We start from the raw sequence: 14016 nt of genomic DNA, 5'->3' as shown, positions 1-14016 counted from the left end.
GTGTAATAGAAACACGTCACCACTTCCGTATTATCAGCCAGTCCTGGTTTTGGCTTACAAATATGGATGTAATTTACTGACCAAATACTGAACGTGTGAATGTGGCTTTAGCCCGTGTTTCCACGGTTAGTTGTTGGTGGGTTTTCAAAGCTGCGTATTTTGTCTTCATCAATGATACAGTATCTTACCATTCCAGCAAAGTGGATGGAATTTATAGAAATCTCATTCCCACTGTGATTTTATTTTATTTAACGTAAACTACCCCTGCGACGCGCGTTTCAAATCAGCAGCATATCAATTTCTCTGGCGGGTACGAGGTGTTTTGTGTGTGGATTTTACCCACAAAATTCCATTAAATTTGAAAAATCTTCACACACAAAAAAAAAAGGTACACATTCATTTTTAGCGCATCAATAATAGTTCTGTCAATAGGAAAATACCGGGAAACATCAAAAATATAGCCGCTTAATTTAAAGCATGATACACCAATGAGAGAGAAAGAACACAGCATCAAATTAGTTATAAAATAAAAAAAAAAATTAAAAAGTGCAATTAAAAAAACGCAAGTAATTTAATAGGTGCAGAAATGCTACAGAAAATTTGCAACATCAAAAGCTCACCAAATACTCATCGTGGGAACATAGCCTTAAGGTAATAGAAAAGTCAATACTACCCCAAAAAGTCTTAGTTACTCACCGGTTAACGGTGTTTTTCGGAGTCCATGACAGCACCACCTGAGAGGGGATCCGCCCTTCAGGAACAGGAAACCTACAGATACAAAAGGGCGGCACCTCTCCCACGCATCAGTTGGATTACAGAGCACAAGAGGACCACAATGGTTAATGGCAAAATTTATATACAGTACTTTTACACAACTATTCCATACCAGTGTACATACAAGAGGAAGAAGTGCACACCCAAATTTAAACTAAAGGGAGGGAATATACGGGTGCTGTCATGGACTCCGAAAAACACTGTTAACCGGTGAGTAACTAAGACTTTATCGGTCGTCCATGACAGCACCACCTGAGAGAATTACAGAGAGTAAAACTATTTAGGGAGGGACTACAGCCTGCAGTACCCTTATACCAAAAGAGAGGTCTGTGGAAGCACCCAAGCCTAGCCTATAATGCCTATAAAAGGTGCTCGGAGAGGACCAAGTAGCCGCCTTACATATCTGGTCAATGGACACTTCTGATCTTTCGGCCCACGAGGTCGCCATGGCTCTGGAGGAATGCACCCTCAGCTTCCGGGGTGGCGACCTGCCTTTTGAGGTGTATGCTATTAAGATCGCTTCTCTAACCCACCTGGCTAGTGTACTTTTTGACACTCTACAACCTTTCCTAGGGCCTTGATAAGAGACAAACAGGGCATTATCTTTCTTCCAGGGATCTGTAACTGCCAGATATTCTATGAGGCATTTTCTAACATCCAAGGCGTGAAGTTTCTCTTCCTTCTCATTAGCTGGGTTAGGGAGGAAAGATGGAAGGACTATCTCCTGTGTCCTATGAAAACTGGAAACTACCTTCGGTAAATACGCCGGATCGGGTCTGAGTATTACCCTATCGTCCTTGAACTGTATATAAGGAGGACATTTAGATAATGCCTGGATGTCGCTTACCCTACGAGCTGAGGTTAGGGCTACCAGGAAGGCTACTTTGAGGGACAGGTTCTTTATGGAAGCTGATGAGATAGGTTCGAATGGGGCTTCTGTCATAGCCGTGAGGACTAGGTTCAAGTCCCACGGCATGAATCTATCTATCGCTATTGGCCTGGATCGACCTGCTGCCTTAATGAATCTACTGATCCAGTAATTACCCGCGATGTTGTAGCTAAAGAGGGCCCCCCCAAGGCTGATACTTGTACTTTAAGGGTACTAGTGGAGAGCCCCATATCCAGACCTTTCTGAAGAAACTCTAAGATATGGTTTACAGGTGCTGAGGTGCCAGCGACCACTCCAGAGTTCTGCAGGAATTTTTTCCAAATTCTGACATAGATTTTGGTGGTGATGACTTTCCTACTTTTAAGTAGGGTGTTAATCAGGCCTGGGGAGAAGCCTTTTTCTCTCAGCAGTGTCCTTTCAAACTCCACGCCGTCAGATGTAGGCCAGCCACCTGAGGATGGAACACTGGGCCCTGGGATAGGAGATCCGCAATGTCCGGAAGGACCCAAGGGTCGGACACCGACATGGTCCTGAGGCAAGAAAACCAAGCCCTCCTGGGCCAAAATGGAGCGATAACTATCACCCTTGCTCTGTCTCTCCTGATTTTCTTCATCACCAGGGGCAGTAGCGATAGGGGAGGGAAGGCGTAGGCTAGCCTGAAGTCCCACTTTACCAGAAAGGCATCTACCGCCAGGGGGTTTTCTCTGGGATTTAGGGAGCAAAATTGTTTTAATTTTCTGTTTTCCCTGGTAGCGAAGAGGTCTACCTCTGGTTCTCCCCATTTTTGTACAATTAGGTCGAAGATGGAGGTGTTTAGGGACCATTCTCCTTGTTTTAGTGGATTGCGGCTCAGGAAATCTGCTGTGATATTTTCCTTCCCTTTTATATGTAGAGCTGTTAAAGATTGAAAATGCTGCTCTGCTAGCTGGAATAGCCGCTCTGCCACATTCATCAGGGGTTTGGAACGAGTCCCGCCTTGGTGGTTGATATAAGCCACGGTGACCTGATTGTCGGAGAACACTCGCACATGATGGCCCTGTAGATACATAAGTAGCTCCTTAGCTGCCTGCTCTACCGCTGTCAACTCTTTCAGATTAGATGACATTTCTATCTGATGATGCTCCCATAGGCCCTGTACCAGAATCTCCCCCATATGAGCCCCCCAACCGGAAGGGCTAGCATCCGTGGTGATTATGCGGGATATGTCATACTCCCAGGAGACCCCTTTGGATAAGTTATCCTTGACTAGCCACCACTCTAGGGATTCCCTTGTGTTTCGGGACAAGGTTAGCTGGCCCTCTAAGTAACTCTCAAGGATTCTCTGATGCCTTAAGACCTCGCCCTGCAGTTTTCTTGTATGAAACTGTGCCCACTGCACTGCCGGGATACAGGACGAGAGGGAACCCAGAAGGGACATGGCTTTCCTGAGGGACATGGTAGGGTTATTGGAAGCGTTCAGGACCTGATAGTGTAGGCGAACAAGCTTCTCCGGGGGCAGACGGCATTCCTGTTTCTCAGAGTCTAGGATCAGGCCCAAGAATTGTTGGACTCTCACCGGCTGTAACCGAGACTTTTTAATGTTAAGCAGCCATCCTAACCCCTCTAGGGCAGACATTGCCCTTTGTAGTTGTTCCAGACAATGTTCTGCTGTTTTCCCTACGATCAGGAAGTCATCTAAGTAGGGGATCACCAGAATGTCCGATTCACGTAGATGGGCCATAACTTCCGCTACTACTTTGGTAAACACACGGGGAGCGACTGCCACCCCAAAGGGGAGGGCCGCATATTAGAAATGTTGGACTGACCCATCCAGCTGAACCGCCACTCTGAGAAACCGCTGATGAGCTGCATGAATGGGAATATGGTAGTAAGCGTCTTTTAAATCTAACACCACCATAAAACAGTTTTGAAACAGTAATTTTATTGTTGATTTAATTGTCTCCATCTTAAACGGGCGTATGACCAGGAACTCATTGAGGGATTTAAGGTTTATTATAGTCCTGAAGGACCCGTCTGGTTTGCGGACCAGGAACAGGGGGGAGTAAAACCCTTTCCCCGTTTCTCCCTCTGGGACCACCGTTAGAACCCTCTTATGGCAGCGATCATGCACCTCGGCCTCCAGGGCAGCTTGTTCTGGTGTGGAAGACCTGAGCGGGGTGACTTTAAATCGATCTTGGGGAACCCGGGCGAATTCTAGGCGTAGACCCGCAGCTATCACCCCCAGTATCCATTTACTATTGGAAATCAAGGACCAGGCTGGGTAGAAGGCAGCTAGTCTCCCCCCTACCGGGGCAACTAGTCATTGGGGCGGTTTTTTAGTGTCACGTGCTGGACCTTCTTGACGCCCCCCTCCTCCGAACATGAAACCTGTACCTCTCCTTTTGTCCTCCCATCTGCCCTGATCTCTGGACGGCCTTCTACGGAAATAGCTTTTCCTGGTAAAGGGACGTCTGTAAGAAGGATTCGGTAGACTGGGGAACTTCTTTTTATCATCCCCGGCTTTCTCTAGGAGTTCATCCAAGACTGGCCCAAACAGATATTCACCCTCACATGGAATGGAGCAGAGTCGTGATCTGGCCTGGATAACTCCCAGCCAGCATTTTAACCAAAGGGCCCTTAGAGCTGCGTTAGATAAACTCACAGTTCTGGCTGCCATCCTCGCAGAGTCCGCTGAAGCATCCGCCAAAAAAGCTGCAGCACTTTGGATGATTGGCAGCGTTTTTCGGATAGAAGCTCTTGAGACTCCTTCCTTTAGTTGGGAATCCAATTGGTCTAGCCAGACCATCATGGATCTGGCCGTACATGTGGCCGCTATCGCTGGTCTTAGAGCACCTGCTGACATCTCCCAAGTTCCTTTCTAAAAGGAGTCTGCTTTCTTATCTAGCGGGTCTTTTAAGGAGGCCATGTCGTCGAAGGGAATGGAGGATTTTTTGGAGGCTTTGGCTACTGCCGCATCCAGTTTAGGGGCTTTATCCCATCTGTCTACCACTGGGTCGTCAAACGGGTACCTCCGCTTGAAGGCCGGAGGTAAGGAGCCTCTTTTTTCAGGTCTCTTCCATTCCCTATCTATTAGGCTCTGGACCTTATCGTTTAATGGAAAGGCCTTCCGCTTCCTGGGATCTAGACCCCCGAACATCACGTCCTGAGCTGAAAGTTCCGGTTTTGTGTCTGCTACCCCCATGGTGGACCTTATTGCTTTAACTAGCTTATCCATCTGGTCTAAGGGGAAGCAGAATCGACTCGAGTCTTCCTTCGAAGAAGATGAAGTGGAGGCCGGGGAATCTGAAGAGTCATCGATCCTTAGGGCGGTCGAGGACTCTGAACCTGAGAAACTACATTCTCTTCCCCTAGAGGAGTCCGTTTTAGATAGGGCCTTTATCTCTGTCCTGATAATGTCCCTCAGGCTCATGGTGAAGTCCGGCGTTTCTTCCGCTACCTGTATGGACGGGGGAGAGTGTAAGGGCCTGTCAATCTACCCCAGGGCCAACGTCCCCTTCCACCCCTACCGTTTGTCTCACGCATGGCTGACAACTTTTTAGGGTGGCCGTCCGGCAAGGGGCAACTACAGAGGGCACATTCCCTGTGCTTCTGTTTTCCCGTAGCTTTCCTCCCCTGCGAAAAAAACATAAGGGAACACTGCATCAGGGTACATTCACGGAGATCTCTTACCCATGCAGATGAGGCAGGTACCGGATCACGGAGGGAGGCAGGAGGGTCCTTTGTCCTGGAGGAACTTCTGTGGCTCTGTTCGCTCGGACGTTTCTGTTTCTTTTGCTGGCCACTCGCATGTGGTTTCACTGTGGCCTGTTTCTGTGGGTGCTCCTGCACCTCGTCCAGCTGCTCTATGGGAGATTCTGTCGTATCCATCGCTGGCCTTCAGAAGCACCCCAGCAGCGTCATCTCCTGCCTTTTAAGGCCTCCTTGTCCGGATCAGCAGGGCTCTGGCGCGCACCTCCCACACGGGACCCCCCCGCGACCCTCCCCCCGCAAGCTCCGGTCATCCTCCCCCCCCCGCCCCGGCCACCGCACGCCGCCCAGCATCGCCGTGCACACGCGGCGCGCGCGGGAAGCCGGCCGGCACCCGACTTCCGGTTTCGGCGTCCCCGGCCCCGCCCCCTTTGCCGCGTCACTTCCACCGCCCGTCTGAGGCCTGCGGGGACGCGCAGAAGGAGCCGGCACGGCGCCCCCGGCTCAGGCCAGGCCACAGCCCCCACGCGCGCCGACCTGCGCCCGTCGACCGGGCGCAACCGCCGGCCCGGCCGGAAGAGGGGAGAGCGGACCACGGGGAGAGCGGACCAGGAGGGGCCCGGGACATACATACCTCCTGGTGCGGCAACATGGAGGTGGCTGTCCACTGGACCCCTGGCTCCACCTGCTCTCACCACCGTCGTGGAGACCTACCCGGCCCCACCGTGGCGCTTCCAGGGACCCGAGCTTGACCGAGGTAGGAGACCCCCTCGCTACCTGGGTCGGTCAGCCGGCCTGGGAATCCCTCGGCGACTCCATGATGGACGATCTGAAGGAAGTCCCGTCCTCTAGGAACAGGAAACCAACTGATGCGTGGGAGAGGTGCCGCCCTTTTGTATCTGTAGGTTTCCTATTCCTGAAGGGCGGATCCCCTCTCAGGTGGTGCTGTCATGGACGACCGATAAATTAGAGTTTCCTGAAGTGGTATTTACTAAAAAAATCATCGTTTTTGATTGCCTCTAAAAATCGCAATGTGCATATAGCCCAAGAGGCCACTACAGAATTAATACATATTTTTAAGGGGAAGAAAGGTTCTACATATCGTTACTGTTGGATCCAGTGTAATCCATAGCTATATACGACAAACCAATTTGTTCTCTGTGGGCACAGATGTATTCCCTTTATCTCATACCATCATACAACCATTTGCGGTAATCAGCCTATTAATTACTTAGGGAATTGAGGCAATCGACACGTTCCATCGGATCAGTCAGTTCATTGATTTCATGCATCCTTTGTACTCAGGCTAATCAGATAAACTAATTTAAATAATCTGTCAATTAAGTATGTTGCTACCTTCACTTACTTGTGGCTATAATCACACATTTCGATTTTTGGTGTGATTTTTTTTTTTTTTTTTGCAATGTTTTCTAAAAACCCACAGTAAAAATGAAACGAGAATACATTCTAATAAGATACAATAAAAAGCATCTAAAATAAAAATTAAAAAAAAAATGAACAAAAAACTATTTTCTCCCCCGACATTTGAGGATCGTGCTCATCTCTCCTCATACTACAAGCAATTTACCCATGATAAATCATCATTTTTAGGGTAATCTGTCCCCAGCCGAATGAATTGGCCAACAGACAGCGGTAATGTCATCAGTATCTGCACTCGTCAGGAGAATGAATAGTCCTAATGTAACAGCAGCAATTTTCGCAAATCTGCATTGTAGTCAATAGGAGGGAAGTTCCTCTGATATACATCCTGTAACTCAATAAACTTTGTTACATGAAGTGTTGAAATTTTTACTCTACTCTTCATCCTTTCATTGCGTGTAGCTTTGTAGTGTTACGAAAACAACACAATTTGGAGAAAAGTCTGAGAAAACTATTGGACTGAGCTTACACAGTGCAAAGATTTTCAGTAACTAAAACATCTATGGCCCATCCTTAGGATAGACCGTCCGTGTTATGTTGGCAGGGGTACAGCCCCTGGGATCGTCGGTAATCAACAGAACAATGGGAGCCACGCCGCTTTATTGATTAGCACAGACTCACCCAGACAAGTCGTTGGACCTGGATCAATAACGAAAACAGTATAGATGGATTACATAGTTTATTTAGTTACATAGGTTGAAAAAAGACCTAGGGTCCATCAAATTTAACCTTTCTCCACCAGAAATATTAAAAAAAACTATTTAAATAAGAAAGGAAGAAAATTTGTGGCAGTCACCACTTGACGTTAAAATAATTACTTTATCACACTTCCCATGAATTAAAGATTGTAAAGACAAATGTGGCTGATGGCAGTTTCGCCTGAAATCAAGCTTCCTCTGAACCTAAGGCTTCCTCAGGGGAAACTGCTGTCAGGCACACTTGTCTCCACAATCTCTGTTAGGGATAGGGATAGCTAATACTAGAGAAGAGAGAGAGAGGATTCAAAAAGATATAAATAAACTGGAGCAGTGGGCAGCAACTAACAGAATGGTTTTTAACAGCGAAAAATGCAAAGTACTACATCTGGGCAATAAAAATGAAAAAAGCATTTACAGAATGGGAGGAATAGGGCTAAGCAACAGCACATGTGAAAAAGACTTGGGTATACTAATAGACCACAGACTGAATATGAGTCAACAGTGTGATGCAGCAGCAAAAAAGGCAAATGCAATTCTAGGATGTATTAACAGAAGCATACAGTCTAGATCACGTGAAGTCATTATTTCCCTCTACTCCTCTTTGGTCAGACCTCTTCTGGAATATTGTGTCCAGTTTTGGGCACCACATTTTAAAAAAGACATCAACAAACTGGAGCAAGTTCAGAAAAGAGCAACCAGAATGGTGACTGGTCTGCAAACCCAATCTTATGAGGAAAGGTTGCAGGATTTGGGAATGTTTAGTTTGCAAAAGAGAAGACTGAGAGGAGACTTAACAGCTGTCTACAAATATCTAAAGGGCTGTCACATTGTAGAAGGATCAACTTTATTCTCATTTGGAATAAAGGAAAGACAAGTAGCAATGGGATGAAACTGAATGGGAGGAGACACAGATTAGATATTAGAAAAAAGTTTTTGACAGTTAGAGTGATCAATGAGTGGAACAGGCTGCCACGAGAGGTGGTGAGTTCTCCTTCAATGGAAGTCTTCAAACAGAGGCTGGACAGACATCTGACTGGGATGATTTAGCGAATCCTGCTTTGAGCAGGGGGTTGGACCAGATGGCCCAGGAGGTCCCTTCCAACTCTACGATTCTATGATTCTATTCTGTTCCTGGAGAGAGCGCAAATTACAACCTTGGAGAAGTCTAATGAATCCTACACATTAATGTTCCAGAAAGATTATGGAGACATCATTAGGTAGACGTGCCAGGCTCTACAAGGACTCTCAATTCTACCGGGTCTTATAAATGGTTCATAAAACCAGATATTTTATTAGCTCTGCTTCCTGCGTGGAATCAATATATTCATCATAAAATCAAACAGACACAGCACTGTAATGTGTTCATTTCATGAAGATACATGAACCCTAGTAACATTTTACTGATTGAACTCAATAAAATTATCTTCAGTCGATCCGTAACTCAGACATAGGACAAGGAACCTAGAAGTCAACTGATTTGTGGAACCATTTGCACGGAGTCGATAAAAAATTACACAGAGGCCGGATGACTCAGAAAGCTGGTCATACATCAAATGCTGTTAGCTACATGCTCACTTGGCCAAAGGTCCTCTTCTGGTCGACCACACACTTGCACATGTTGAAATCCAGCTTTACCCCAAAATCTGCTTTTGAGGAGCTCTCGTGTAAATTAGGTGATCGTCCGATGGTACCAATATCAGAGTGCATGGTCAACATTAATTAAATATTTACATTCAATAAATGATACCTATTAAATAAAAAAGAATTTCCTTAAAATGTTGAATCATTGCCATCCAGTGCCAAATACAAATCCTTACAAAACCATAAAAATCCAAAATAATATGTCCATAAAGTATACAAACATTGCCATACAATGCCCACGTAACACTACCATTAACTTCCACACTATAAAACTATTTAATGCATAAGTAAAACCGCCATCAAATTCTCCAACTAATGCCACCAAACAATGCTAGGAGTAATTCATATAGTCCACAGTAGGTCAAGTAGTAAAGTTTATTACACTCCATTGTAAGAATGCTCTTAGGCATTTGATCTTGGAAGGCCTCCTACAAAATGAGTGCGCTGGACAATTGTAGAGGTTGAAAACAGCTAACATAGAAAAAATTTAAAAAAACTCATACCACAAGATATGGCCTTCCCAAAACCCTGTCTGATGACAAATGCACATAAAACAGGATGCAGCGGGCCTCTATTAATAAAGGCAAGGGGCAGCTCAGGTGCAAACTACTGATAAAAACAACCACCTACCAAACCATGGAGGGGTTGGCTGCCTAGTAGAAAAAATGCACACAGATAAGGCTTGCATAAGACGCCAGTCCGCCAGTCACACATGTAAGTGTGATGCAAAGTGTCTGGCTTGCAACCTATTAGTGACGCCCATGGTATTCTCAGGCAGGCTGCTCCAGCACTATAATGTGCAACACACAGTGACAGACGCCCCAATAGACCAAGCCAACAAAAAGAGGCCCGGCTGCATCCTGCAAGAAATGAATGCATACAATTACATTAAATGAGGTATTGGTTAATATTTTGGCCAAAATACATAGAGCCTGCAAGCCACGTCAAGGCTCCTCATAATAATTTGCAGGTCCCTAACACTAATATCAAAACAGCTAACATAGAAAATATTCAAAAAACCTCATACCACAAGATATGGCCTTCCCAAAACCCTGTCTGATGACAAATGCACATATAGCAGGATGCAGCGGGCCTCCACTAATAAAGGCAAGGAGCAGCACAGGTGCAAACTACTGATAAAACCACCCCACACCTAACAGACCATGGATGGGTTAGCTGCCTAGTAGAAAAAATGCACATAAATAAGGCTTGCATAGGACGCCAGTCACACATGTAGGTGTTGCCATCCAAAACAATGGTCGCTAATAATTGGATTGACCGTATGCACCAATATCAACAAATCCATGATCACAACACACAGATCATATATGGGCTAGAGTTACAACAGTATCAACATTCCTGGGGTAACAGGTAGTAACCAGTGCTCATATAGCGTCTGCACTGGACTATGCAGAACTTCATGGAGAAGATTTGATGGCCCCGATGCCTAGTTTTTCAATATTTGAAAAGAGCATCACATAGTTGACTAAAGATGGATAAAGTTATGAGATGATATTCAACCAAAATGGTAATTCTCCCTATATTGGCCGTCATTAGCGCCTCTTCTTTTTGCCATTCCTGGTCACGCACATCATCTTCACTTTAGACAAAGACTTCTGGGTGGACCCGGCTTGCGACATCACTGTGCGCCATGCCATCACGTTGCGAGTCATAACGTTACGACATTACTATGTGCATCACTCAAGGTCTAGTCAACATCTCTGGCAATGTATGCTCAAGTGTTCAAGTTGATGTGCACCATAGGCCTGGTTGAGCTGGAAGTCCCAAGCTCAGAGGGTATAAGGCCAAAGAAGAGGCGTGCAACCAGGAAAAGCAATAAAAAAGGCTTTGAAAACTGTACAATTAGCAGCTTGACAACTGAACAGCGAGAAGGAGTATACATTTAAAAAAAAACAAAAAAACTTTTACTGCCCCTCTACGGTTCAGCAAAATGGACTTCCACCATATTACTGAAAACGTATGGAACGAACTGCAAAAGTAAAAATCCATATTCTGAGGAATACAACTTTTTGAAAAATTTGAGAATTCAATTTCACTCATTCACCTCTATTGGTCAATCACCATTTTAAAATGATCACTAGCGAAGACTGAAAGCAAATTGCTGCCAAAAATGATATGTGCCTAGCTGATCATTAGTCATCTACAGTACCTTGTTAATGTTCGTATGATTGATCCAGCCATCAAGCATGATCATTGCTCCAAACGATCCAGTATGTGATGAATTATCTGCATTCTGGCTGACAATAAACCTAAGTGTAACCTAAGCTTTACCATACCTTATAAGCGTCTTTTAGAGAAGTAGGGTTGAGTTTGTAGCTCAATACCTTCATGTATGAAGAAAAATCCTTGCATGTAAGCGTCGCGGAGTTAACGTTCAAAAAAAATAATGGGATTTCATGTTATTTTCAGGAATAAAACATACAGCTCTTACTTTGGTGGCGTCACCATTCTCTGGTTTTGTCAGTTCTGTGCTTTCATGTTCTTCACTGCTTCCTTCATCCATGTCACTGTCTTCATCCTGAGTCGAGTCCCTCTTTTGGTCAACAGATGTCCTAGTACCCATTCCAATATTTCCAACTGGTAGCATGAGCTTTCTTGGTTCAACAGTTTCATCGTTGGAAAACACTTCTCCAACCACACAACACGAGGGGCTATCAATACCACTGTCTCGGTTGGGTATTTTACCATTGTCGTTTTGATCTACTGTGAGGTCCTCATTGTCATTTTCTCGGTTTGATTCCCCCATTGTATGTACAGATGAAGTTTCACCACAGCTATTGATGTCATTGATACCCAAGTCCTTAAACTTAATGTTATCAGAATTTGACATTTCCGGGCTGTGAGACATCGAAAGATCGTTGTCATCTGGCCCAGTCTGTTCATCGGCTGATAATCCGCTCTCAATAGCTGAATCGTTCCTTGATGAGCGAGGGTATTTGGAAGCTCCGGATCCACGTTCCATTTTTAGATAAGAATTTAGATGGTTTTGCTTGACAGGTTTTATAGGTTGCCTGAAAAATTGTGAAACAGTTAGGTTGGTTTGTTCAATCTATAGTCAAGCCACATAAAACAGGTGTAAGGGAAATTATAATATCAGTAAAATAACATCTGACATTCACGATTGACACTAGACAAGGAGTCAAAACATCTATGCACTCTAGTTAGAGGAACTCAGAACCAAGGTGGGTACAAAGCGTGTCACTCCTGACACCTCGGCATGGTGAGCTGGCATGGCGAGTTGGAGCTTCAAATCTTGGACATAAGGTCCTTTGTGGCCAGGCTGGACATCTCCTATTTACTATAGAAATGGGTGATGGTGGTGAAGGGTTGGAGAACAAGGTATTTAATATGCAATGTGCTTGCCTCTTCATTAGCCCATGGTCTATTGACAGACCTAAGTTTTCACTATTACAATATACTGTAGGCCATCCTAGAAAATTAAGTTCAGGACCAGACATATAAAAGATGAGCTACACAATGGAAAAGTGTTCGCATGTGGGGATCTTCCCAAGCTGGATATGCTCCATCAACTTTTTCTCCTACCCTCACGTAAACGGAAGAATAACTTTAGATGGAAGCGTTTAGGTATTTCTGTTTTCTCCCCCTCTGTATTTTATAACTGTTTTGCTCATCTGTGGGTCACTTTCTTTTTGGTATCTTTATATACCCCTTTATTGTAAGCGCTCTGTATTTTATATTAAGGCTTAAAACTTTAAAAAGTTTGGTCCTTGTATGTTTTTAAAGAATCTATAACCTTTCAGAGAGCGGATGGCATTTTGATTGTCGGACAGTAGAATACATTTCGGGGACTTATCACCCCGTGTGTTTGAGGAGTGGTGGCAGCGTGTTGTGTGTCTGGGGTGTGTGGACTATGCCGGGGTGTGATTTAAGCTCATTTTGCAGCCTATAAAAGAAGTTGCATGTAAGGTTGAAGTGACAAGAGATAAATGAATCCTTGTAGTCATACCCCGCATCACGTGCCGAGAAGTGTGTATGTGACACCATGTAACACTACCGTATCTATTCTCAGTAGGAAAAGCTTGAAAAGAGCAACTGAATATATGCTACAGAAATCTGCAACTGTGTGCAACTTATGTCTGCTACTTATACCTGTCAAACACATAATTCCCTATGAGGAAAATGGATTTTCCAAACTGGACTACCCCATTAAAGTAGAATGTCACACAAACATTTAGCATCGTCTATAGCGGCGCACATAGGATATAGAATTTATATTTACCCCAAATTCTCAAACTTTTCAATGAGAATACTGATGTCTGACGTGTTACTCTGATTCCTCTGTCTTGTTCCCAATTTTCTGGTGGCTTTAGGTATGGATGGCAATGGTCTTGAGGGTGCTGGAGGGATTCTTAGGCCAGACCTGTCTTGTCCTCCTGATATGAGATGAGCTGGCTTAGGAGGTACTAATAGTAATTAAAAAAAATAATAAAATTAGAATGTGTAAGAAAAAGTACAAGTGTTTGCTTTGTATCACTTCCACACATATTTAATGGGGTATTCTGCACTGGTAAATGGGAACGGTCATCTAGCACCGATGATTGCACTATGCAGGTAAGTTTTGGGGCTCGTAAATCAATGCATTCTTCACCAAAGCAGGGTCCGATCTATGTGACAAGAAGCAAAGTAACAAATCCAAAAATAAAAATCTAAAAAAAAAAACACATAAAACATTTTAACTGCACAGTGGGGAGGTAGAACAATAGAAGGAACAGTAAAACGTCCCTTGACCCAATAGCCCATCATGTAGCACCACTTTATGTTTCTCTTTCAAACCACTATAAATTGTGAGCCATTGTCATTAGCTCAGTCCCTTACATGCAATGCAATAGATGGTTTGGACTCACT

The 14016-nt window shown here is 44.6% G+C and overlaps 1 protein-coding gene across 2 annotated transcripts in view; it reads right to left on the bottom strand.

Annotated features, from left to right (window-relative positions):
• Positions 1–14016, bottom strand: part of FGD3 (FYVE, RhoGEF and PH domain containing 3) — a 325835-nt gene that overhangs the window by 110988 nt on the left and 200831 nt on the right. For both annotated transcript variants that reach the window (XM_073574191.1, XM_073574190.1), the window contains exons 4-5: positions 13391–13574; positions 11582–12161 (exon numbers count right to left, since the gene is read on the bottom strand). In XM_073574191.1, coding sequence (XP_073430292.1) covers positions 11582–12161; positions 13391–13574 — 764 coding nt within the window. The remainder of the gene's footprint in view (positions 1–11581; positions 12162–13390; positions 13575–14016) is intronic.

The sequence above is a fragment of the Dendrobates tinctorius genome, unplaced genomic scaffold, assembly GCF_039654945.1.
Source record: "Dendrobates tinctorius isolate UK_male_01 unplaced genomic scaffold, ASM3965494v1 ptg000038l, whole genome shotgun sequence".
NCBI classification, from domain to species: domain Eukaryota; kingdom Metazoa; phylum Chordata; class Amphibia; order Anura; family Dendrobatidae; genus Dendrobates; species Dendrobates tinctorius.
The sequence above is the reverse complement of the archived record's forward strand: the minus strand, read 5'-3'. Positions and strand labels throughout refer to the sequence as shown.